Source organism: Ambystoma mexicanum, chromosome 9 (assembly GCF_040938575.1).
Source record: "Ambystoma mexicanum isolate Mex_15411 chromosome 9, UKY_AmexF1_1, whole genome shotgun sequence".
Taxonomy (NCBI): Eukaryota; Metazoa; Chordata; class Amphibia; order Caudata; family Ambystomatidae; genus Ambystoma; species Ambystoma mexicanum.
The window spans coordinates 554,547,007-554,572,693 of record NC_090931.1 but is presented as its reverse complement, the minus strand read 5'-3'; the positions used below and the strand labels follow the sequence as shown (position 1 = coordinate 554,572,693).

The window sequence follows — 25,687 nt, the reverse complement described above, 5'->3', positions numbered from 1 at the left end:
CACTGTCCTTGGACCGCGGGAGCTCCCGCCCGTTATGTGGGCCCTATGGGGTTCATTGGTGTTTCCCTCAATATGTCGTTTCCTAACGACATCGTTGATGGCTTTCACAATGTTGCTCTGCGTTTCACCTTCGCGATCCGGGAAGCCGAAAAATCTTCTGTGTTTCATCGCTTGAAGTCATCCATCTTTAGTGTGCACTTCTGCTCTCTTCTTTCCAGCTCAGCTAGGCGAATGTCAATCTGTGACTCCAAGATGTCTACAGAGGAAGGGTTGGCTTCGAGACCCTGGATGCGGCTCTCCATGCTGGTTACTTTGTTGTTGAGCCCGTCAAGTCTTTTCGAGCACCGTCATGCCTTTGCTCACCGAATTGGCCTCCTCTAGGGCTTGTAGCGCAGTGGTGGGCATGGTGTCCTGAGCAGGGTGGGGACGCTGATCTTATTGGAATTTCTTGAGTGCTGATGCCTAGCTCATGGGTAATCCTGCAGTGTCTCGGGCCCTTTAAAGGTTTGGCAGAGGGTGGGGAGCTGCCCTCAGGGTTGCACTTGTTTCGTGATGGGGTGGACTGTAAGGTTCTTTCGGCTCCGACAGGGGCTCTATAATATCTTATTTATTTAATTTAATGTGATATAGTTTTATAAACAAAAAGTTTACCCATAAATTCATAAAACAGAAAATACAATTATTGCTTAAAAATCATATTCATCTTAGATCATCTTAAAACATAATCATCCAAGCTCATAATATAAATTTCACATATTTCTTATTCCAGGTAAATCATTCACCACTTCAAAGACTAAACAAATAAATGATTATCCACCATTCATGCAAAAAGAAGGGTACATGTGCTATCCATACATACAATACTTATTTAGAAAGGAAAATAAACTTGATTTCTGACATATGGAGGATAAAGTCATTTGTGTCTGAGGCTCCATACTATGGACACTTTGGGACTACTAGGTTACTATTGTTAAGTCTTTTGTTAGCCATACTCCACACTCTATATAATGCCAGATGAAGACTAGCATCCAGAGTATTAATACACATATACCAGAACTCCTCTTCCTTGATGTAGTCCAAATTATGGACAAATCTGCCATAATGCTTAATATATATTGGGCCCATACTTGGGCACAGCATAAGAATATGTCTGGCAGTTTCGGGAGTGGTCCTGTTATTACAGATCCTACAGGTCCAATCTGTTCAGGTATTGCTCGTTCAGGACCAATCACCGTTAACACTGGGAGATGGTTAATGCATAACAACAATAGAAAACGTCTGAGGCCATCAGACGGGCATAGATTTAGGTACCCTTGGGGATGCTTATATGAATAAAGTAAGTGTGAAATAAATTCATAGCTTCTCAAGCCCGTAAGATGTTCATAGTTATTATACCAGTCCCATAACCTCAGGCGTTTCCCCCATCTGAAATTTCAGAGAATCACAATCTTTACCCCACTTGGGCTTCCATCCTATTGTCTTGAATAACGCTGTCATTTCAACAGCAAACGTAGCCTGTTTATGCCCTCCAATGTCCTCTTTCATAGACGCCAACAGCAAATTAGTGGGGTTGGTATGTATGTTAATATAAAGCTCTGCCCTCTTCTTCAGCACCATAGATTTCAACGAGAACAGACCGAGCTCTAATCTGAGGACTGCCATCGGTATCCCTTGCGGCAGTCCCAAGAACTTCCACCAGAACTTGCCCTCTATCACCTTGAGCCAGTTTAGAGTGGTACTAACCAGAGTCTCTAGTTTATAGATCACCATGGGCACCAAGCATTGAATGTATAACTGGCGTGCCGCCCAAATAGAGTAGCCGCTCTGATTTCGAGAAAATTGACAAATCCTAGCAGTTAACTGGGCCGCTTTTATCTTATGGTTTTGGCAGCATGCATCGATATTTCTCTTAATTCTACCCCCAGATATTTATATGTATGGGTGTATTGAATTTCATGGCACCCAACTTTCAATCGAGGACGTCTGGTTTTCCCATACGCGTAAAGAGTTACTTCAGTTTTATTGTGTTTTATTACTAAATCATTTAGTTCCACGTATTCCCAGAACCGCTCAGCTGATCGTAATAGCCCGCTGAATGTGTAGTCAAAAATAACCAATCATCCGCATACGCGATAACCAAGCAATGCTGGGTGCCCAGTTTAGGAGGACAGTTATGAGTAGCTCGGATAGATTCAGGGATGTTTGTTACAAAGAGGTTGTACAATTTTGGAGCAGTCACACATCACTGCTTTACCCCCCTATGTTGTTTTATGGGCCTAGCGATTGATCCTCCCCTGTCTAATCTGAGCTGTACTGTGGTTTTACAATGAAGAAGCTGTAGGTAATGGAGTAACCCCTTGGGGCATCCCATTTCCCCCAGCTACAGCCACAGCTTCTCTCTATTGACTAGACCGAAAGCTGCCTTGAAGTCAATATATAATATGTATAAGGGAGGATTATTTGGTTGAAGTGCTTTATCTCTCAGGCTATTCATTACGAGTATATTGTGGGTGGTCGAATATCCAGTTCTGAATCCACTCTGAAAGCGGTCCAGCACCCCTGTGTCCTATGCCCAATTTTGTAGTTTCTGTAGTTATTGTTATTTTGCATTTATATAGCGCCTTATATACCATTGGTATGGTCTGAAGGCGCTGGTAGGTTGAACGCCCTTGGGAACCGAGGTTCGAGTCAGTAGAGAGGGTGGAGAGAGTCAAAAGGTGCGTGTGCGCACAAGGTATGTGTGCAGCTGGTGCGGGGTTAATGTGGTAGCTGCTTCTTAGCGGTAGGTGTGGTGGTTGAGAGGTCAGGAGAATGTGTACGCTCTGGCCGAATTTATCCAGTTCCAGAGTGGCTGCGTTAGGCCTGAGGAGAGACGCCAGGCTGGGGGTGTTAAACCAGCGGTGGTTACTTAGAGTGATGGGGAGTGAGCGGGAGATGTTGATATGAGAACAGTTATACCGAATGGTGTCATAGTATCCCTGTGTTCTATTTGAGTGGTGGTGTAAAGAGGAGAGTAGGCGTGGGGTGTGGTATGATATATGTTGATTCAAATTTACGCACACCAATGCATATTATGTAGGTCATGCAATTTATGCGATCAGGAGCACACTCGCGCGTTCATAGTTCGTCTTGCGTGCTCTAGTTAACCCCTCATTTTCAGTGTGCTACATGCATGCTCTCATGTATTCCAAATGCATGCATTCCCGTCGTCCCCGCGAATGCACTCCAGTCTGTCTATGCGTTCATCCGGTCTGCACGCTTATCCGGTCTGCTCTACACAGGCGTCGGCTCCACGCAGGCATACGCTCTACACAGGCATCTGCTCTACACAGGCATCCGCTCCATACGGCTATCTGCTCCACACAGGCATCCGCATCACATGTTCTCGTCCGCTCTACATACGATCGACTGCTACATACAGTCGTCTGATCTAGACACTCGATCGCATCCACACCCGTCAACACCCTTGGTCAATCCGCATGCTCATTGGATCTTCACACTCATCTGGTTTATCGACTTATCGGCACAACTCGTACGCTCTGCTCCTCACACTCAGTCAATTCCCAACACTCAGCCATTCTCCACACTCAGCCATTCTCCACACTCAGCCATTCCCCACACTCAGCCATTCCCCACACTCAGCCATTCCCCACACTCAGCCATTCCCCACACTCAGCCAATTCCCCACACTCAGCCAATTCCCCACACTCAGCCAATTCCCCACACTCAGCCAATTCCCCACACTCAGCCAATTCCCCACACTCAGCCATTCCCCACACTCAGCCATTCCCCACACTCAGCCATTCCCCACACTCAGCCATTCCCCACACTCAGCCATTCCCCACACTCAGCCATTCCCCACACTCAGCCAATTCCCCACACTCAGCCAATTCCCCACACTCAGCCAATTCCCCACACTCAGCCATTCCCCACACTCAGCCATTCCCCACACTCAGCCATTCCCCACACTCAGCCATTCCCCACATTCAGCCATTCTCTCCTCCGCCCTCTTATCATCCACATATTCCGCCCTCTTCATTCATCAGCACTCGACACTCATCCATTCTCGACACTCATCTGATTCCGCGTGCTCATGCGCTCTACAATCATTTGCTCTCCAGACTCATCCGCTCTCCACATATTCCGCCCTCTTCATTCATCAGCTCTCGACGCTCATCCGTTCTCGACACTCATCTGAATCCACGTGCTCATGCGCTCTACAATCATTTGCTCTCCAGACTCATCCGCTCTCAAGACACTTGCGCTCTCCAGACTCATCCGCTCTCCAGACTCATCCGCTCTCCAGACCCATCCGCTCTCCAGACCCATCCGCTCTCCAGACCCATCCGCTCTCCAGACCCATCCGCTCTCCAGACCCATCCGCTCTCCAGACTCATCCGCTCTCCAGATTCATCTGCTACTCACACTCATATACTCCCCACACTCATATGTTCCGTACACTCATACGCTCCCCACACTCGGTCTGCACGTTCTCCAGGCTCATTTGCCGACAGAATTTTCCCTCACATTCGTCCATACTCAACTATACTCATCCATACTTAATCGCTCTTTCCAGTCATCCGGTCGCGTCCTCTATGCTCATCCGCTCTCCTTGTTCATCCGCTCTCCACGATCTCTTCTTTCCATTATTCAGTGGTTCTTTCTATTTAATCATTTCCCTGTTTAGATCTACTTTATTCGTTTCAGTACTTTTTCTTAATGTCCGTTACAATCTAGTTCGGTTATTTATTTATTTATTATTTTTTTGGGGGTATGTTAGGTTGGTGTTATTGTGATGATGCTGGTTTGGGGCTGGTTGGTTTTAGGGAAAGAGCCAGGTTTTCAGTAGTTTGCGGAAGGCCGTTAAGTCCTGAGTTAGGCGGATGTGGGGTGGGAACGAGTTCCACAGGGTTGGGGCCAGGGCTGAGAATGATGCTCCGCCTAACCTGACTGAGTTTGTTTTAGGAATTACTAGGAGGCCGGCTGAGCTTGATCTAAGGGTGCGGGTAGGGTGATAAAGGTATTAGCTTTTTTTGAAGATAATGGGGTCCAGTTTTATGTAGAGCTCGATGGGTGAGGCATAGGGTTTTGAAAGCCACCCTACGGGCTACCGGAAGCCAGTGCAGTGTCTTAAGGGCTGGGGATGCGTGGTCCCTTGGACCGAGCGCAAGAAGCACTTTGGCTGCTGCGTTTTGTGCTCTTTGTAGTTTATTCAGTTGGTAGGCATGAATTCCGAGGTACAGGGGGTTACCATAGTCCAGTCGTGATAAGACGATTGATTGGACCGCGGAGACTCTGTTAGGGAATGAGAGATATGGAAAGATGCGCCTAAGGTTTTTGAGGTGGTAGTGGCAGGACTTTGAGACATAGGGAATGAGAGATATGGAAAGATGCGCCTAAGGTTTTTGAGGTGGTAGTGGCAGGACTTTGAGACATTGTTGACTTGGCGCGAGAGAGTTAGGTCGGAGTCCAGGGTGCACCCAAGATTTTTTACTGTGTTAGAGGGGGTCGGTGAGTTGCCCATGGCGGGTGGCCAGGGTAGTGGGTGCGGAAGAAAATCTGAGTTGCCGCAGACCATGATTTCTGTTTTGGAGGGGTTTAACAGGAGGTGGCTTTGGGTCATCCAGCGTTCGATGTTAAGGAGGCAAGAGGTCAGGTCAGGTTGGGAGTTGGGTTTCGCGTTCAGGAACTTTAGAATTAGTTGGGTGTCGTCTGCGTAATTGTAGCACAGGATGTTGTGAGCACGAATTATTGGTGGGAGGGTGATCAGGTAGAGATTGAACAGGAGGGCGGATAGACATGCTCCTTGTGGGACTCCTGTGTCAACTGGTCGGGCTTGTGATGTAAAGTTGGAGAGTGTCGTTATTTGGTGCCTGTCTTTGAGGAATGAGGCTATCCATTTAAGGGCGGTTCCACGGATTCCTAGGGAGTGGAGGCGGTCAAGGAGTATTGAGTGATTGATCGTGTCAAAGGCGGCTGATAGGTCGAGAAGGATTAGTGCGGCGCATCCTGCAGAGTCAGCAGTCATTTTTAGGTCATCCCAGATCGAGGTTAGGGTGGTTTCAGTTCCGTGGCAAGATCTGAATCCTGATTGGGCGGGGTCTAGGAGGTTGTTGGCTTCAACGAAGGCATTTAGTTGGGAGTAGGCTGTTCGGTCAATGAGTTTGGCGAGGAACCTGGTGTTAGAGATGGGGCGGTAGTTTTTTGGCTCGAGAGGGTCGAGTGAGGGTTTTATAATCAGAGGTTTGACGTGCACCACTTTGAATGCATCTGGAAAGATACCGGAAGAAAGGGAGGCGTTTATGATAGATCTTGCGTGTTCTCCTGCGCAGGTGGAGGCAAAGATTTCTTTAAGGGTTGTGGCTGGGCAAAGGTCCAGTGGTGATCCAGATGGTTTGCGGTCGGATAGGAGTTTGAGAAATTGTTCTGGTGATATTGGACTGAAGGATTCGAAAATTGGTTGTGTAGTGGTCGCAGTTGGTGGGCTGGCCGGTACTGGCTGAGGATTGCCTGGTGGTTGTAACAGAGCCTGTTTGGTGGTCAGAGTTTTTGTCCTTTCAATGGCCGTGGAGTAGAAATGGAGGGAGAGTGAGTCACATAGTGATTGTGACGCGGTCGGGATGGTTGTGTTACATGCCGGTTTGGTGAATTCGGAGATAATTTTGTGAAGTTCTTTGCATGGGTTTTTGCAGTTTAGGATTCGTGAGTTGTAGTGTGCTTTTTTCGCTTTCCGGATTTCGGCTTTGTACCGGTACAGGTGTTGTGCTAAGGTGGTCCTGCTGTCATGGGTTTTCTCTTTATGCCATTTGCGTTCTAGGTATTTGTAATGTCGTTTAGTGTTCTTTAACTCAGGGGTGAACCATCTGGGGAAGGGGCCAAGTCGGGTTGATGGTTTGCACGAGGGGGTCAGGCGCATCAGGGGTGAGTTGAGCCACGAATCAAAGGCCTCAGGGGTTAATTGATTGTTGAGATGGCAGGTAGGATGTGGAGACTGGCGGAGTGCTTCGGCTAGGTCCGGGGTGATTATTAGTTTCTTCCAGCTTTTGCGAATGTTCGGAGGTTCAGATACGAGTATTGGAAGGGGTTCAGGTGAGTGGATGGCGAACGAGAGAATGAAGTGGTCGGACCAGATGATAGGTGTGGGCGGCATTAGATGAATCAGGGTGTTGGAGCTGAAGATGGCATCAAGAGTGTGTCCTTTATAATGAGTCGGGCCGTTTATGTGGGGTTGGAGGTTAATTGCATCTAAACCGTCAATCAGGGAGTATGTCATGGGGTTGGTGGGGATGTCGAGCCATATGTTGAAGTCTCCAAGAAGGGTGAGGTTGGGATGGTTTAGTTGGAGGGTGGAGATGGCGTCGCAAAGGTTGTTTGCGAAGTGTCTATCGTAGCCAGGGGGCCTGTAGATTATTAGGAAGCTGTACGAGAGTGAAAGGGAGAGGGATAGTTTAACAAGAAGCGATTCGCAGGATGGAATGGAGGGTTGGTTGTCGATGATTGAGGCGCGGAAGAGGGATTTGAAGACGAATGCTACCCCTCCCCCCCTGGACGTGCGGTTCAGAGGGATGAGGGAGTAGTCCGGAGGAAAGGCTTCATTAGCGATTGGGCCGAAGTCTTCAGAGAGCCAGGTTTCGGTGATGAAAACTAGGTGTGGTGTGGCAGAGGTGAGGAGGTCAAAGATGGAATGTCTGTTTTTTGCTACTGATCGGGCGTTAAAGAGGATGCAGTTCATATCGGCAGTTAAGGATGGTCTCGGTGCTGGAGTGGGACGGGGCGGTGGTGGGGGGTGTGGACGGAAAGGGGTAGGGTGGGTGATGGTAGATGGGAATAGTGGGCGAGCGGTGAGATTGGCAGGGTTCGGGTGGGGTTGGGAGGCTGTGTGTGATAGGATGGCCGGGTTTTGGTAGGGGGGTTTGAAAGAGGGATGTTGGCGGTTAGGAGTTTCAGTTGGAGTTGATGAGAAAATGAGGGAGAGGGGTTTTAGGCAGGGAGAAGCGACGGGGGAAGGAGGGGATTGCGGGATAGAAGTGATGGGTCGAGACAGAGGAGGCGAGGAGTGCTGGGTGATTGAGGGGGACCAAGAGCGCTTCCTCTTTAGTTTCTTTGCTGCGACTGGTGTGTGGGAGAGAGTAGGGGGGTCGGAGGGTGAGCGGGAGGCAGCTTCGGTTCTTGCTAGGGCTAGCCGTGCAGTTTTTAGGGAGGGGAAAAGGTGTGGTCGGGGGGGGAGGGTGGAAGGGGTATGAGGGGAGGGCGGGAGGTGGGTGATTGCAGGGTGGGGTGTGCTAGGTATGATAGTGAGGGGAGCGGGTATGGGAAATGCTGGAGGGTCGGGGGTGGGGTTCGGGGGAAGAGTGGTTTTAGGGTGGGTGGTTCGCCATCGTGCTCCCCTGGCTTGGTGTTTGGAGAGGGGAAAGGCAGGGAGTGAGGGAGAGGGTGGGTGGGTTTGTGAGGGGCGGGATGGGAAGGAAGACTGACCGGAGGAGGGGGGTGGTCCATGGGAGATGTTTCTGACTGATTCTGGTGGAGTGGGTGCACTCATGGTTGGTGTAAGCTTAAAAGGATGGTTTAGGAGGGCTTTCTGATTGTAGTTCTAAGAACGGTGATGATACGCTTTTAGGTACACTTCAAGGTTCGACAGCTCAAAGATGGTAATTTAGGTTTAATTGGTGCTTTTCTAGTTACAGTTGTAGATAGAGATTGTTTTAGTTTATTGGGTACACTTCTAAGTTTGTTTGTCCCCAGGAGGATATTTGGTCAGCCTCTGGATTCTATTTGCTTAGAGGGGTGTTAGATTATTAGTCACGGTTTTAGGTTCTGTAATATACAGTGGTACTGTTGGTTATACTGATAGGATTGAGTAGGTTACGGTAGTGGTGGACTTTCCAATCCGCCTTTATACAGGGACAGATGTTTTGTGTGGATCTAAATCAACTTTGTAGTCACCATTTAGATAGGTTGTTGGGTGCACTTCTAGGTTCACAATTTAGCTTGTTGGGTACACTTCTAGATGCAGCTTTTAAATGCGTTTCTAGATTCAACTTTTCTGAGGGGCTAAATCAACTTTGTAGTCACCATTTAGATAGGTTGTTGGGTGCACTTCTAGGTTCACAATTTAGCTTGTTGGTTACACTTCTAGATGCAGCTTTTAAATGTGTTTCTAGATTCAAACTTTTCTGAGGGGCTATTGGGCACACTTCTAAGTGCTTTGCTCAGAGAGGCGAATTCTGGGTTCAACTTTTCTGAGGGGCTATTGGGCACACTTCTAAGCGCTTTCCTCAGAGAGGCTATTGGGCGCAACTTTAGAAAGCGATTGGGACACTACTTATGCAATTGGGAACACTTGTAAATGCGACTTTCCTCAGAGAGGCTATTGGACGCAGCACCTAAATGCAATTGGGAACACTACTAAAAGCAATTGGGAACATTTCAAAATGCAAATTGGGAACACTTCTAGATGCAGTTGGGAACACTTCTATATGCAATTGGGGACACTACTACAAGCAATTGGTAGCACTTCTAAATGCAGTTGAGAACACTATTAAATGTAATTGGGAATACTTCTAAATGTAATTTTCTTCAGAGAGGCAATAGGGCGCAACACCTAAATGCAATTGGGAAGGCTACTAAAAGCAATTGGGCACACTTCTAAATGCAGTTGTGAACACTTCTAAATGTAGTTGGGAACACTACTATAAGCAATTGGTAACACTTCTAAATGCAGATGAGAACGCTTCTAAATGCAGCTTTCCTCAGAGAGGCTATTGGGCGCAGTTTAAGGATGCAATTGGGACACTACTAATGCAATTGGGAACACTTCCAAATGCAACTTTCCTCAGAGAGGCTATTGGACGCAGCACTTAAATGCAATTGGGAACACTACTAAGTACACTTTGGAACACTTCAAAATGCAATTGGGAACACTTCTAGATGCACTTCTGTGAACACTTCTGAATGCAGTTGGGGACACTTCTAAGTGTAACTTTCCTCAGAGAGGCTATTGGTCGCAACACTATAAAAGCAATTGGGAACACTACTAAGTACACTTGGGAGCACTTCAAAATGCAATTGGGAACACTTCTAAATGCAGTTGAGAACACTTCTAAATGCAGTTGTGAACACTTCTAGATGCAGCTTTCCTCAGAGAGGCTATTGGGCGCAGCACTTAAATGCAATTGGGAACACTACTAAGTACACTTGGGAACACTTCAAAATGCAATTGGGAACACTTCTAGATGCAACTTTCCTCAGAGAGGCTATTGGACGCAGCACTTAAATGCAATTGGGAACACTACTAAGTACACTTTGGAACACTTCAAATGCAATTGGGAACACTTCTAGATGCAGTTGTGAACACTTCTAAATGCAGTTGGGGACACTTCTAAGTGTAACTTTCCTCAGAGAGGCTATTGGTGGGAACCAGGAGAGGCTATTGGGCGCAACACTATAAAAGCAATTGGGAACACTTCTAAATGCAGTTGAGAACACTTCTAAATGCAGTTGTGAACACTTCTAGATGTGGCTTTCCTCAGAGAGGCTATTGGGAACACTTCTAAATGCAACTTTCCCCAGAGAGGCTATTGGGCGCAGTTTAAGAATGCAATTGGGACACTACTAATGCAATTGGGAACACTTCTAAATGCAGTTGAGAACACTTCTAAATGCAGTCGCGAACACTTCTAAATGCAGTCGAGAACATTTCTAAATGCAGTTGGGAACACTACTACAAGCAATTGGTAACACTTCTAAATGCAGTTGGGAACACTTCTAGATGCAACTTTCCCTAGAGAGGCTATTTGGCGCAGTTTAGAAATGCAATTTGGGACACTACTAATGCAATTGGTGCTTTGTTAACACTACTACAAGCAATTGGTAGCACTTCTAAATGCAATTGGGGATACTTCTAGATGCAACTTTCCTCAGAGAGGCTATTGGACGCAGCACTTAAATGCGATTGGGAACACTACTAAGTACACTTGGGAACACTTCAAAATGCAATTGGGAACACTTCTAGATGCAACTTTCCTCAGAGAGGCTATTGGGCATGAACACTCTCCTTCAGGTCTCATCTCAGAGCCCTATCACTTTTTCCACATATTCTAAATGCAACTTCGGTTTAGCAGGATGGTCCCCAGTTAGGTTGGCAACGCAACTATATTAAGTTGGAGATGGTTGACTGTTTCTACAAAATAGTTTAAATAATGAAAAGTGATTATTAAAGCACTACTCCGGTTGGCCCCAGTCGGCCTTCATTGTTGGTTCTGGCATGAACACTCTCCTTCAGGTCTCATCTCAGAGCCCTATCACTTTTTCCACTTCTAAATGCAACTTTCCACAGAGAGGCTATTGGACGCAGCACCTAAATGCAATTGGGAACACTACAAAGTACACTTGGGAACACTTCAAAATGCAATTGGGAACAGTTCTAGATGCAGTTGTGAACACTTCTAAATGTAGTTGGGGACACTTCTAAGTGTAACTTTCCTCGGAGAGGGCATTGGGCGCAACACTATAAAAGCAATTGGGAACACTTCTAAATGCAGTTGAGAACACTTCTAAATGTAGTTGAGAACACTTCTAAATGCAGTTGAGAACACTTCTAAATGCAGTCGAGAACATTTCTAAATGCAGTCGAGGCACTTCTAAATGTAGTTGAGAACACTTCTAAATGCAGTCGAGAACACTTCTAAATGTAGTTGGGAACACTACTACAAGCAATTGGTAACACTTCTAAATGCAGATGAGAACGCTTCTAAGTGCAGCTTTCCTCAGAGAGGCTATTGGGAACACTTCTAAATGCAACTTTCCGTAGAGAGGCTATTTGGCGCAGTTTAGAAATGCAATTGGGACACTACTAATGCAATTGGTGCTTTGTTAACACTACTACAAGCAATTGGTAGCACTTCTAAATGCAATTGGGGATACTTCTAGTAACAGGGAAGCAAACATTTTACCGGAACAGTCTAGCATAGACAATAGTCTATAATTTCCCGAATCCGATCTGTTCCCCTTTTTAAATATAGACACAACCAATTCTATGGTTATCACTAGGCTGGGTGGGTAGGCTTTGGCCTCTTCTATCCCCCCAATAGTCTCCACAAATTGGTCAGGGGAGCACATCCCCTAAGGCTTCCCCGCCTTTGTACCGCTTTAACTGCTAGAACGATGTGATGATGATGCTCTATGGGGCCAAGAAGTAGGTAAACTTGGTTGCAGGTGGGGGGGGGGTTTGGGGTGCTATTTCGGGCCCCCTGCCTGGGCAGACGAGCACTGGAGGGCCCAGTGCTTGGGTGCCAGCGCTGGTCTGTGTAGGCTGATTGGCACTTTGCAGACGGTGCAAGGAGTTAAGTGGGCAGGCCCCACGTGGATGGAAGGCTCACTGGGCAGCATCGCGGCTGTAGCACTGCGGGCTCCGATTCTGTGGCTCATTTGAGCCGGTTAATGCTTTTAATGTTCCCCGGGGAGCTGGTGCACTAATATCATGGGAAAAGTGTGGAGGGAGCCATACTTGCTGGGCCCCCCTCGACCGCTCCCCAGCGGGTGTTAACGCGATGATCCGGAGCTCGGTGGGGGAGTTCCCTCTGAAGTCAGCCTGCGACAAGCCTTTCAAGCATCCAGTGCCCGATTCCACCAGGGCGGCGGGTGAGGGTGTGGGGGGGGGGGCAGGCGATGGGGGTTCCAAGATCGGGAGGCAGGGGCGGCAGGCACTGGGGGCCCAAGGCCAGGGGGCCAGTGACGAGCAGAATGATCATGGCGTCCTCTGGTCAAATCAGGCTCCTGCCTACGCCGGAGGTCTCCACTACACCCTGTTGAGTGTCGTGCAGTCCTTGTGGATGGCTCAGGGGGCAGGTTCATCCTGCCGTGGGAACTCGAGGGTGTATCTCAACAATCTGGAGGCCTCTGGAAGTCTGGATTGCTCGTGGGTGGACCCCACACTACAGCACTCTGGGTGGGGGCAGTGAGCACCTCACACTGGGGCTTTAATCCCGTTTCAGCCCCACTGGTGCAGTGCGAAACCGAGAGCTGTCTACATATCAGCACACGATTCTCAAAATGTTTGGCAAATTATCAGATTAGTTTGGGACTAACCAATCCCCTTGCACTACGGGGGAAACCCATATTGATGTGGATATTTGTTTGGCTTACTTTTGTAACCTTTACAAGCTCCCCATCTCACAACACCCCCCACCACCCACACCCCCCTCATAATCTGGGTCATGGTCTACATGGCCTATCAGTATATCTTTTCAAGAAGGATCCCAAGATTTGGGTTCCAATTCCTACCTGTTTTTTTATGTTTAATAATTTGTATTCAAGTATTTAAAGCTAAAGCACAGAGATGCATGAAATAACAGTAGTTCATCAAAAGAGGGTAAGACCAATGCAATCAAGCAACAAAAAGAGAAAGGCATCCTATGCAACATAGCAATAACGTCTATAGAAACATCTAAAACGTGAAGAATCCTATGTAGGACGCAGAGATTTCTGGGATAAATACAATGGAATTGAGAAATGAAGCATTTGCTGTCAGTTAATCAGAACTACAAATCTGAAGGAAATTTTAAAATGGACAAACAATGGGAGACCTAAGACAAGAGACTAACACAGCACAATAAGGAAAAGGGGAAAGGGTATGTTAAGCTCAATAAAAAGTAGAATGGTGCACCAACCATCTGATGTTAAATTGCCAGATATAGATTGATATTCATAGGAGAGGAAACTAATTTATGAGCAGACATGTGAAATGACAGATAATTGTTGACCGAAGCCCTTTTGGTGTCAAATTTAGAAATTGCATTAAGGCGCTTAACCATACACTGTTCCAACATTTGTACCTGACACACATTGTTCCACCAACCTGTAATAGAAAGGTTATGACATTGTTTGCAGTTGGCATTAATGAACTTAATAGCCAAGGAAATGCATAAATGTCATATAATATACATGTATCCTCAGCCAAATGTGCATGCAAAGCTATGCTGCCCAATAAAACATTTTGGAAGGAGAGTGTGAGATTGATATTAAAAAGTTTTTAGAGCTGACCATACATCATGCCAGAATTTTTGAATAAATGGACAATCAAAAAAACATGTGTTTGAAGGTTCCCAAAGTATTACCACAGGACCAACAGTGGCCATCAGAACCATGACCAGTCTTTTACGGGGTGATAAATGCTCTGTGTAAGAAAAAGTACATATTTTGTGTAATGTTAGCGGAGGTGGATGTTACGGTTGCCCTTAGCCCAGATCAAGGACCATGGCCCTCATTACGAGGTTGGCGGTCCGGTAATAACGGAGCCGGTAAGGCAATACCGGCATCCATTACCGGTCCGCAGTATTACAACCCTAGACGCCGGTCTTACTGGAATCGACAAGGACCCGCTGTGGCCGTGCACCACCGTATCGGCATGCAGACGCCGTACCCGTATTACCGGCATGCTGCATGGAAGAGGACATCACGAGTCACACGGACATGCACATACCGGCATCCAGATGCCGGTAAGAAGGGCCACCTTGATGCTGGCAATACCAGCATCGCGGATCACCCGTTAACAGCAATCTGCTGTGTAACCAACTGCCACAGGTGCACACAATCAGCACAGGTGGAGGCAATGGAGTCAGGCCCAGCACATAAGGAGCACACCCACACACCACACCCCTTCCCACACCAAAATTATACCACTTACATTTGCCATACTGGGGCTGGAGGACATTCCTGCACTGCTACTCCTTGAGCAGGCAGTACAAAAGGCAACACAGAGGAGACGCAGGAGGAGAAGGAGGGTGAGACCGGCCCAGCAAATCCCACCAGTGCAGGCAGTTGTTCCCCCACAGACAGCCATCAATTCCACGTATAAGGGCCAATCCATTTGACTTAACCCCAGCACAGATCCACACCCTGTACCGCCTGGACAGGGACACCATCACCACCATAGTGGAATTAATACAGGAAGACCTGGTCAGCTTCATCAACATCCGCACAGCCATCCCCCCTCTGCTGAAGGTGGCATCTGTGCTCCACTTCCTGGCCACAGGCACCTACCAACACGCACCTACCAACACACAGTGGGCCAAATGCATGGCATGTCGCAATCGTGCTTCTCTGTTGTGCTAAACCAAGTGCTGGATGCACTACTAAAGCACGCAAGGGCCTACATATCCCTACCACGGACACCATAGGAGGCGAATGCCACCAAAATAGCATTCCATGCACTGGCAGGCATGCCCAATGCAATTGGTGTCCTCGACTGCACCCATGTAGAGTTGGTAGTCCCACATGCCGTGGAGGTGGTGTATAGCAATCTGAAGCTATACCACTCCATCAATGTGCAGATGGTGTGTGATGCCAGCCAGATAATAACACATTGCTGTGCCAGATACCCAGGATCCACGCATGATGCCATGGTGCTGCGGAAATCCTGACTACCCCGCTACATGGAAGGAGATGTCGTACGACGTAGCTGGCTGTTGGGTGAGTCTGCCCACTGGGCCATGGGAGGAGAGGGTGGGGGGGGCTACACATGTGCGGACATAAAGGATCTTGACAATGCATCGGGGTGCCTGCTGGTTCCAATGTCTAGGCCCCAAAATCATGTACGTCACCCAAGGCTAGCACCATGGATTGGCAAGTACTGTGCAGGGCAGATAGTTATGTAGAAGTGGCTGCCATCAACGGGATAGTGCATGTGAACAAGAAAGATGTGCAGGCTGAGCACATATGGCAACTGAGCAGTATCCTTACACATACCTCCTTCTGCTCCCATGCAGGTGATGCTGGCTATCCCCAGAAGGCGTGGCTCCTCACCCCTGTCAGGAATCTGCAGAACAGGCACGAAGAGGACTTCAATCGTGCACATACACGCACGCGTATGGTCATTGAGCAGACCTTTGGCCGGTTGAACACAAGGTTTCGCTACCTCGCAGGTCGGGTGGCGCCCTCATTTACGGGCCTGAGAAAGTGGGCAAGATCATCATGGTATGTGCAATGCTGCATAACATGTGCATCCAGCGGAATGTACCCTTGCCACCTGACCTGGAGCTGCCACCACCTGGTGAAGTAGAAGGAGAGGAAGGAGTAGATGATGGACATATAGGCCAGGACGCGACACACTTGAGGGTCGCGCAGTGCGCCAGTCGGTCATAGACCAATCACTCTGATGTACTGGGATGCAGAGGGTGCCATGTATTGGGAACTGTGGGCACTGGGTGTGGGGATACATGGGCACAGTGCACTATGAAGCAATAAATTGACACACACCAAAGAAGCAATGTCCACTCATGTGATGTTTTGTACACAACGGGTGTATTCAAGTGATGGTTTCAACATCAATTAACACTCAATGCCCCCAACACCCCTCCCCCCTGCCGCCCCCACAACCACCCCCAGTACTACACCCACCACCACCCCCCCCCTAACATCCAAAGTCATCAATGGCACAACATGTGTCTGGATGCGGTGCTAAACAGATTGTGCAGGGTGGCCCTGCTACTGTGGAGCCCTCTTCGGAGGTGGGGGTTGCATCTCTGAGCACTGCGCACTTTGCATGAACATGCACACAGGGCTGGTCTGCGTGGAACTTGCAGGCGTGGTAGATGCAGATGAGGTAGATGCTTGTGTCCCCAAAGCCGTAGTGCTGTCACAGATGACACAGCATGTTGCCTCGCCTTCAGCAAGGTACTGTTTAACATAGCCTTGCATCTCCTCCTGCCGGCCCTCCATCCTGGACAGACGTCCTTCAAGGTCCCATATAGCAGTGTTGGTGGTGGATGGTGGGTTAGGTGGTGATACTGCAGCCAATATGGGCTGTGCAATGTTGGAGACCACTCTCCATGGCTGCCCTGTCCTGATGAATCCTGGCGAGGGGTGTCCTGTGGGGTGACCTGCGGGCTTGGGGTTTGACCTACAGGCTCTGAGTGGAGGACTCCTGCATTGGTGTAATCGTCAGGGCCAGCATCCTTGTCACCACTATGCTGTGCCGATGCAGCCGTCTCCCCAGGCAGCGGACTGTGTGCCATCATTGTCCATACCAGAATGTGTCCTCGCCCTGTGTAGGTTGTGTGTCCAGGGGTGCAGGGGCAGGTGTCTGCTGGTCCTCTGTGGGTGGCAGCGTGGCTGGTTGGGCACTGGTTGTTGTCTTGCGTGCCGCTTGTCCCATTCTTGGTTCCCTCGAAGTAGATGGCATGGTGCCATCATCTTGGCCCCTGGCCCTTTTGGCTGGTGTTGTGGCTTGTGCACTTCCATGTGCTTCTTCGGTGTCTGCATCCGTACCTGTGAGGGACCGAGAGTGGCGGGGCATCAGTGATGGTGGTGCTTGTATCATGCATGCGTTGGTCTTTGTGCAGTTGTCGCCATGTGATCAGTTGCATGTCTGGCTTTGCAGCGGACTGGGTACGTGCAAGGTTGCGGGGGGTGTTTTGCAATCACGCAGGTGTTCACATGTACACCATGGAGTCTGCCGTGGGGCCTTGAGGTGTGTTGTGACTTGCGTGCTGTGTGACACGTGCAGGTCATCTGTGTGTCGGGTGTGTATTTGTGTATGGGAGCTGCAGGCATCATGCATTGGGATGTGATAGTAGTGGGTCCAGCATGTGTATATGGATATGTGTAGGTGTATATGATGCGCCATGTATTGGCTGTCATCTCTGTCACATTTGGAGGTCAATTGTGAAGATTGGTTGTCGTGTGTTTGTAGGGACACTCCCCTTCATCTGCCGATGTTGGCACGTCGAACTCCGCTCCACCAACTCCTTGAATGGACTCCACATCTATCACTGAGCTGCAGGTTTCCTCCCATCTAGCCGGTTTGATGGCTGAGTGAGGTCCGCCACCTGTTGCCAGCCCCTGGCTCCGATTGGCCGACAAGATGCTCCTCAATCTCCGCCTCAGGTCATCCCAGCGCTTTCTGCAATCGCGCACTGTGCGTGCGCTGGTGCCGACTGCACTTACATTTCTTGCCACTTCCTCCCAGATGGTCTTCTGTCTCAGCTGGGCTGGACGCCTGAGGTCACTGCAGAGTACCACATCCGCATTCTCTACTAGGGTATCGGCTAGCATGTTCATCTCCTCGTCCTTAAATTGTGGTTTCCGCAGGCGGGCAGTGCCTTTCTGGGTAGCCTTTGACATTGTGTCCGTGGTGTGCTTGGAGTTTTGCTAGTGAATGTCCAGTATGTGGAGGATGGCAATGGATTGTGTTTTTGAAGATGGCCGCCAACACGTTTCCCGTTCCGGCGCAATGACGTTACTTCCGGGTCCGGTAATGACGGGCCCGTTCTTACCACTATGTTAATACCGGTACCGCTATTTAGGGGTTTGCCGAGGGCGGGGGTGCGCGTGCTCACGCACTCGTGATCACCCGCTGTTTGTGGGATCGAGCCTACACAGACACGTTATTACCGGCATGCCGGTAAAGGCAGATTTTTAGCACCAACCTCATAATAAGGGCCCATGTCTTGTTATCAAACACCATGTCAGTCATTTTCACACTGATGCTGGATAGGCCATTTTTACAATGCGAAGTTCATCCATCAAAAGGATTTTATAAATAAGGGCAGCTTTGGCCTCGGGAGACATAATTAACATTAGTAGTCTAGTTGGATCAGCGACAAGTTCGTTCATCATGAAATTGTCAATTTTCTCGAGACAGGCATTAACCAAATTGTTATAAAAATTGAATCGCATTATCCGGTGTATATAAATAGGAATAGAATGTTTTAAAGATATCCAAAATTTGAGCTGGATTAGTTGCAGTGGTACCAGAGTTATTTTTGATGTGGGAAATGAAGGCTTTCTCCTTTTTAGCCTTAAGGTAGGATGCAAGCGCTTTACTTGCTTTATTAGAGGTTTGATAGGATTTTTTTTGTTTTTTTGTGTTTTTTACCAAAAAAAAACCAGGCGTTTTTTATTATCAGCGAGGTGTAGTGGGTTAGAAGGGTCACATTGAGGAGCTTCCTTCTTGCGCTCTCCTTCTGACAGGCAGAGTGTACGAGTTCATAGTTGCCCATTGCAATGGCATCTTGCAGTTCCAGGGTTAAAGGGCACTTCTAGTTTCTGCTCTTGGGCTTCATGTGGGCCACGTATTAGTCGTTGCAAGCGATGGTGAGGCCGGCGATGAGCGAGAAGTAGCTGTGGAAGATGATGCGGCCATCGCGGCACTGGTCCAGGTCCTTCATGATCTTGTCCACTGCCAGCGGATCCCTCTGGTTCTTGATAAATTCACCATATTCCTTCTCCATCATGTGCTTCAGATCATCTTTGTTCATGTAACCCTTGTCTCCAGAATACTTATGGAAGTTGAACATAATAGTCTCCATGGCTTGTTCCATTGGAGAGGGTACCACCATCTTGGCAGGTTTCGATGGCAACTGTAGAGAAGCAGACTGCACAGCACCGGCCTAGGCAAGCCAGCGAGTGAGGGGAATGGCCGACTACTGCCGTCTATAGCGGTAGGGCGGGCACACCTTCCCAGTGGTGCTGAGAGGGAGGGCAGGGCACTCCCTGCCAGGGCCCGGCCCAGTGAAACCCGAAGCCAGCGCCCGCTGACTCACTGCCTAAGCGCCCAATACATGCTCCGAGGTTTGATAGATTTTACATTTGTATTTTAGAATGGCTTCAGTTGCCAGCTCAGTTAACTTTTTGTAAATTTGAAAGCGCAAGGCCAGAACATTGCGATGTCCAAACTCACAGGGGTTTTGATAGTAAGACTTCACGGCATCAGTGAGTTGGAGAAAAAGTGCATCCAAGTCCTTTTATACTCTTTTTCTATGCCTACTCATGAATGCGATAACATGTCCTCTCAAAGCAGCCTTAAAAGCATCCCAGTTATTAACTGTAAAGGTATCACTTTCCCAGGTTAGAAAAACATTGTTGTTGGTAGTCGTAAAAGGATTGAAGAAACAAGGTATCTTGTAGTAAAATATTATTAAATCTCTGGCGAGTGAGTAGAGATATCATTAAAGTCAAAAACCGTAACAGCAGCATGGTCTGAGATCATTATGTTAGCAATAGAACAATCCACAATGTAGGCGACAAAGATTTCGCAGGAAAGATATAATCCAGTCGCGATAAGTAGTCATGAGGGAGGGACTGAAATGTAAAGTCTAAATCCAGGGGATGGGACAACCTCCATGTATCAACCAGACACACTTCAGAAATACACTTGGGGAAAAGGATTTGAGATTTGGAGCTTTGGAAAACTCAATTGGGTCTCCTATCCATAAATGGATCGATAATCTCATTAAAATCACCACAAAAAATAAGATTAGTGAGGTTGAATTGCAGGATAATTGATTGAAAAACTTCCCAGAATGCTGGGTCCGGTTTGGGTGGGGCCATAGATATTGAAAATAGTAACAGTGTGCCCAATCTGTAATTTCTCCCAACCCCATCTCCCTTCATTATCAGTGGCCTGACATAAAATGTTGTGGTGCAGGTTTTGTTAATTAGTATAGCTACACGGTTTTCTTTTCCTATAGCGGGACTAACTATAACATTTTGTAACCAAAATGATTTGTTTCATGGATTCAACCATGGAATGGTGGGTTTCCTGAATGCATGCTACCGATGGGCTGAAACATTTCAGGTGAAAAATAATTGTATGTCTTTTAAATGGGTTATTGACAACTTTAATGTTCCAAGATATACATTTAAACACCATTATGGAAATTTAATACAAATATATGAATATACATACATTTGCAAAAATAGCAAGCATAACAAAACAAGAATATAATGGCTATTAGACTGTAAGAACTTTAATACATAATAGTATGATGAAGAACTCTAGGAGCCGAATCTTCTACTTGACTGATTCTGGTCTCCACTTCAGCCATTCTATTTTCAAAGATACTCCATCGGTCATCAAGTTGTTGAAGTTTTTGATTTGTGGTTTTAATGAAAGGTTTTAGAGACCATATTTCCTGCAAAAGTACATCCATGTTTGAGTCTAGAGTCAGAGGCGGGGGAATGGAGTCGCTCTTTCGCCTTTTATGGGTAGCTGAGGGCACAGGAGCTGGGGTATCTTTGGACCTCTGCCTGAGGAAACTGGGTTAACTAGGGGGGGGTGGCTCGGCTCAGAAGGGTTTGTTGTTCATCAGCAGGCATTTCAAGTTCCGCAAGCTACCAAAAACCAGGTTCATCCAGAGGTGGGGTGGGGGGGGGGGCGGCGTTGTACTGCAATCAGTAAAACGATTGAGACCATAGCCCGGGGGAAAAGTACTCTGAGGCGCCAAAGCTGGGAGACATAAGAGAAAACTGTGCCCCCCGATGGCTGACACAAAAAATACACTGGCGTTGGGCTCACTAAATGTAAGAGGTTTAAAATCCACATACAAGAGGTCCGTAACAGTTCGGGAATTTAACTGCTTCAAGCTGGACTTTATGTTCTTGCAGGAGACCCATTGGCAAAGGGGTAGGGAACTGTCCTTGAAAGCCAGGTCAATAGGGGAGGTATTTCACGTGTCCGGCCCAACAAAAAGAAAGGAGCTGCCCTACTGGTATCCAGTAAGCTACATTTCATAAGTGGGGAGTGTAATATCAAGGGTTTCCTTGACTACCAGATGCCTTCGAACACGGCGTACTGTCGGCCTGGTTTACTTTCTCTCCGGTGCTTCGTGAGCCTCATCCCACTCGCATTCAGTGGAACTTCAGTAAGTGTTTTGTACACTTGACCACGTCTTTTGTAGTGCGAATCTTATCCGCCTTTTTTTTTTTTAAGGATTAGTCTCCTTATGTCTGTCTTGTCTCTACAGACACCACGCCGTCACCAGCGGCTAATGAGAATGTGAGCCAAAGCGGGTTTTCCTCGTCACTCTGCATGAACTTTGCCTTCATTTAGGACATCTTGCCCAGCGACCTCCACATTTAAGGAGCACCCCAGTCGACAGCAGTTTGGTGTACTCATTTTAAGACACCTATACTTCGGTATGCATTTCCCTTTTTTTCACTATGCCACCGCCAATTCCGTGGCTAGGTGCGCTATGGCTTTATCTGCCACCTTTCACAAATTTCCTGTCCCGAGTTTTTAGCTCGGTCACTATTAACCCTTCCCGCATGACATCTTGTCTTGCCTCCTTTTCACCTACCTCTTTTCACCAATTAACTTGTGAATTTCTTTCTTTATATTTTCTCTATAAAATAGTGCATCCATTTTTGGATTTTCAAGTGTTTCGGAATTTTTATTCGGAGACTCAGCCCTCGCAGCTCCAGGGGGTTAAGGATTTCTGCCACCTACAAATCGTAAAGGCTGATAAATCTGCACATCCCTATGCCATATACAGGGTGAGTACAGTGCAGTCATTTCACCTTTGTTTTAGCTAGCAGTACTGTTATTCTCCAACAATGTTTTAACCTTAATAGGAAATACTGTTGACAAACTGGGCTGATTGCATCTACTGACCTTATATATCTGCCTTACCCCTCCCAATTTTTTGTCTTCTTGGACTCTATTTAGATCCAATTTGCCCTAAGGAAGGCTCTTCAATCAATGCCAAGAAAGATGGCAATAGCCGAAACGTGCTTTTAGTACAGCGCATATCAAAACCGCAAGAACTAATGTTTCTGTATGCATTACTACTTATCCATAGTTTCAATACTGGCACGTAGGCAGCTCCACAAAACATGATCATACCTCGATCATGAATACGCACAAAGGATAGGAACCTTTGATAAAAGACAGTCTGAATAACACTGTGCAAATACAAAATAGTAAGTCTAATTTTGCAATTTGTATGCTAAATGTGATTTTTGTCCATGCTTTAAACAAATCTCTCTCTTAGTATGTTTTAACCATCTACTTTGACAATTCTGTTTAATTCACTGTTTATGTATCTGAACAATCTATGTACAAAAAATCCTTATTGTATTGTTTAGAATTATTTTCTTTCATCTTTGTTGTACATTGGACATTTCAACCAATTTCCTTCTTGGTTCATTAAATGTATGGTCAGTTTCGCTCCAATTGTTCTTCTTGGTACTTTCCTATTTTTCTGACTCTTTAGGAGCAGAACATACATTGGTTTGGTAAATTTAGCATAAATTAGACCTTAACTTCTTTGTCAACTTACAGTGTGCGTTATATTCTTCTTTGCTTACATTTCATAATGAAGGCAAAGTCAAAGGACCGAGGGTGCTGCTTTGTGGTGGTGAAGGGGAAGATCAAGGGCTATATGCTTACAGTGGTTTCCATCTGCTGCCCAAATGAAGCCCAGGACCAGTACTGGGAGTCGGTTAGAATCAACATTCAAACATTTGCTGAGGGCACACTGATAATGGGGGTAACTTCAACATGGTCCTGCACCCTGAAAGTGACAGAAAGATGGTAGGTTCTTACAGAGCAACCCAAAGACAATGGTGTACTTCCACTCGCTTACAGAAAGTTAATAAAGAGTTGGGAGTGACAGTCGCCCACATGAAGGGTCCGGGCCAAGACCCTCTATTTACATACTACTCAAAGGTACATGACACTTTCTCAAGGATAGATTATATCATTGTAGAGCCCCCAAACCCCACTATGAGCATGTGAGTGAAGTTGACGTAGAGGTAATCCTGTGGTCTAATCACAAATTGGTGAGGGTAAGAATGAGGGTGTCCCCCTCCCCCCAACCCGCAGGAGCAGCATAACTGTAGGTGGTCGTGCAACGACCAGCTGCTATGGGACAAAGAGCTAGCCCTAGCGCTCCTGAAAGCGATCAGAGAATTCATTCGAAATTAATTAACGGGGAGGTGGGGACCGCAGGGGTCTGGGAAGCATTTTTAAGGCATTTAGGCCACGACTAGGGGAGTTCTGATGGGAATGGAGTCCAGGAGAAAGAGGGAACGGCATGAGGAGAGGATCCTTTGGGGGAACATTTAGTCCATTCAGCTGGTTGGGGGAACTGAAAACCCAAATGTTCCCAGGGAAATGGTCTAATTGCAAGAATATAGAGCTAAGTTGAAAGCCCTCATAGTCGGCAAAACGGATAGAAAACTCATTTTATCAAAAACAAAAATATATGAAAAGGGACAAGGCTGACAGAATGCTGGCATGGAGGTTGAGAGAGCAAAGAGTAGGAGGGTGTATGCGATCCGTCCAGTAGGAGGTGAAAAACTAATTGAAGACCCACGGATAGCCGACCCACGGACATCCACCTTTCAACTATTTTATTAAACACTTTACACTTCAGAATATAATGGGGATGGGTCAGACGTGGACCGGTTTCTGAACTCTCTCCCAGTGGATAAGGCAGAACCCCTGGAGGCCCCCATTACCACACAGGGAGTGATAGACACGATTAGTGGTATGAAGTGGGGGGTACCACACCTGGGGAGGATGGTTTTACATTGTCCTACAAAAGATATCGTTCCTCCCTGGCTCATTCATGGCCAAATTGTTCAACGCACTGGAGACTGGCTCCCTCCAACAGTTTATGCTAGCAGCGCTGATGGTAGTGATCCCAAAGGAAGGGAAAGACCCTGCCCAGTGCCAATCCTATAGACCCATTTCCCTGCTGAACACCAATGTCAAAATAATGGCTAAAATGCTGGCCAACAGACTCTGGCATCAGATGACTTCTCTGGTTCATGGAGATCAGGTGGGATTTATCCCAGGTCGGCAGGGCGCAGATAATATAAGAAAGTCCATAAATCTGTTGCATGAGGTAAGACGTAAGCGGCTAGGAGCACACCTAGTATCAACTGACTCAGAGAAGGCCTTTGACCGTGTCAAGTGGCAGTACATGGGTAAAGTCTTGCAGAAATGGGACTCTGTACACATTTTAGGCGGTGGAAATCAGCGCTGTACAATGACCCCACGGCAAAAGGGGCTGTTAACAGCACTGTCCCTTCTCCCCTTCACCTAACAAGAGGGACAAGGCAGGGCTACCCCATCTCACTGCTGTTGTACACTCTGGCCATGGATCCCCTGGCAATCTTAGAGGGATTACGGCAATCAAATGTGGTGTGGTCGATTTTAAGCTCTCCCTATCTGCTGACGATGTCCTCTGTTATCTGACAGATCAGAATCCCTCCCCAAACTCTTAAGTCGGATGCAGCGCTTTGGCAGGTTCTCGGGCATTAAAATTAACCTCCCCAAATCAAGCGTGATGCCTATAGGAGCAGACGACTCGGCGACAAGAGGCAGCAAGATAGTAAATGGAATGAGAGTTGAGGACTCGTCCTCCCCGTACCTGGGCATTCGCCTCCCCAGAGACCTGTCAAGACTAGTAGAGGTTAACTATACTCCATCCTAGAGGCTGTAAGATTAGAACTCCTGTGCTGGGCCCCCGTCCTATATTTTACATTCCTCCCCTCGCCCCTCCCAGATACTTTTATTTGCGAAACTACAAACCATGGTGAACCAGTTTATAATGAAAGACAAAAGGCCTAGAATCAAACACAACACATTGACTCTCCCCAGAGATTTGGGGGCTTCAGTTCCCTGAGTTCAGACTATATTATAAAGCATCACAGCTCTGAGTAACGGTGGAGCACTTACAGGATGACCTGGGCACCTACTGGACTTATTGAGGACATTCACACCCACCCAAAAAAAGTTAGGGACTTTTTGGGGACCAGTGCCAATGAGATACTGCTTCACATCAGAACCCATTCTACCTTATCAGTAATATGGGGTCTCTGGGAATACAGTAAAGCAAACGTACACCTCTCCTCCTGGCCTTCGCCCCTGAGTTTGTTGTGGGTAGCCCCGCGGGACCTG

General features: G+C 47.4%; 2 protein-coding genes across 3 annotated transcripts in view; one reads left to right on the top strand and one right to left on the bottom strand.

Moving 5' to 3' along the window:
* The window catches only part of PRR11 (proline rich 11), a 231,101-nt gene that overhangs the window by 44,265 nt on the left and 161,149 nt on the right, over positions 1-25,687 (top strand). The window lies entirely within an intron of this gene.
* LOC138489669 (protein S100-A10-like) lies at positions 18,907-19,370 on the bottom strand. Its single transcript, XM_069617327.1, has one exon. It carries the CDS (start codon positions 19,335-19,337, stop codon positions 19,074-19,076), a length of 264 nt encoding a protein of 87 aa, XP_069473428.1. The 5' UTR covers positions 19,338-19,370; the 3' UTR covers positions 18,907-19,073.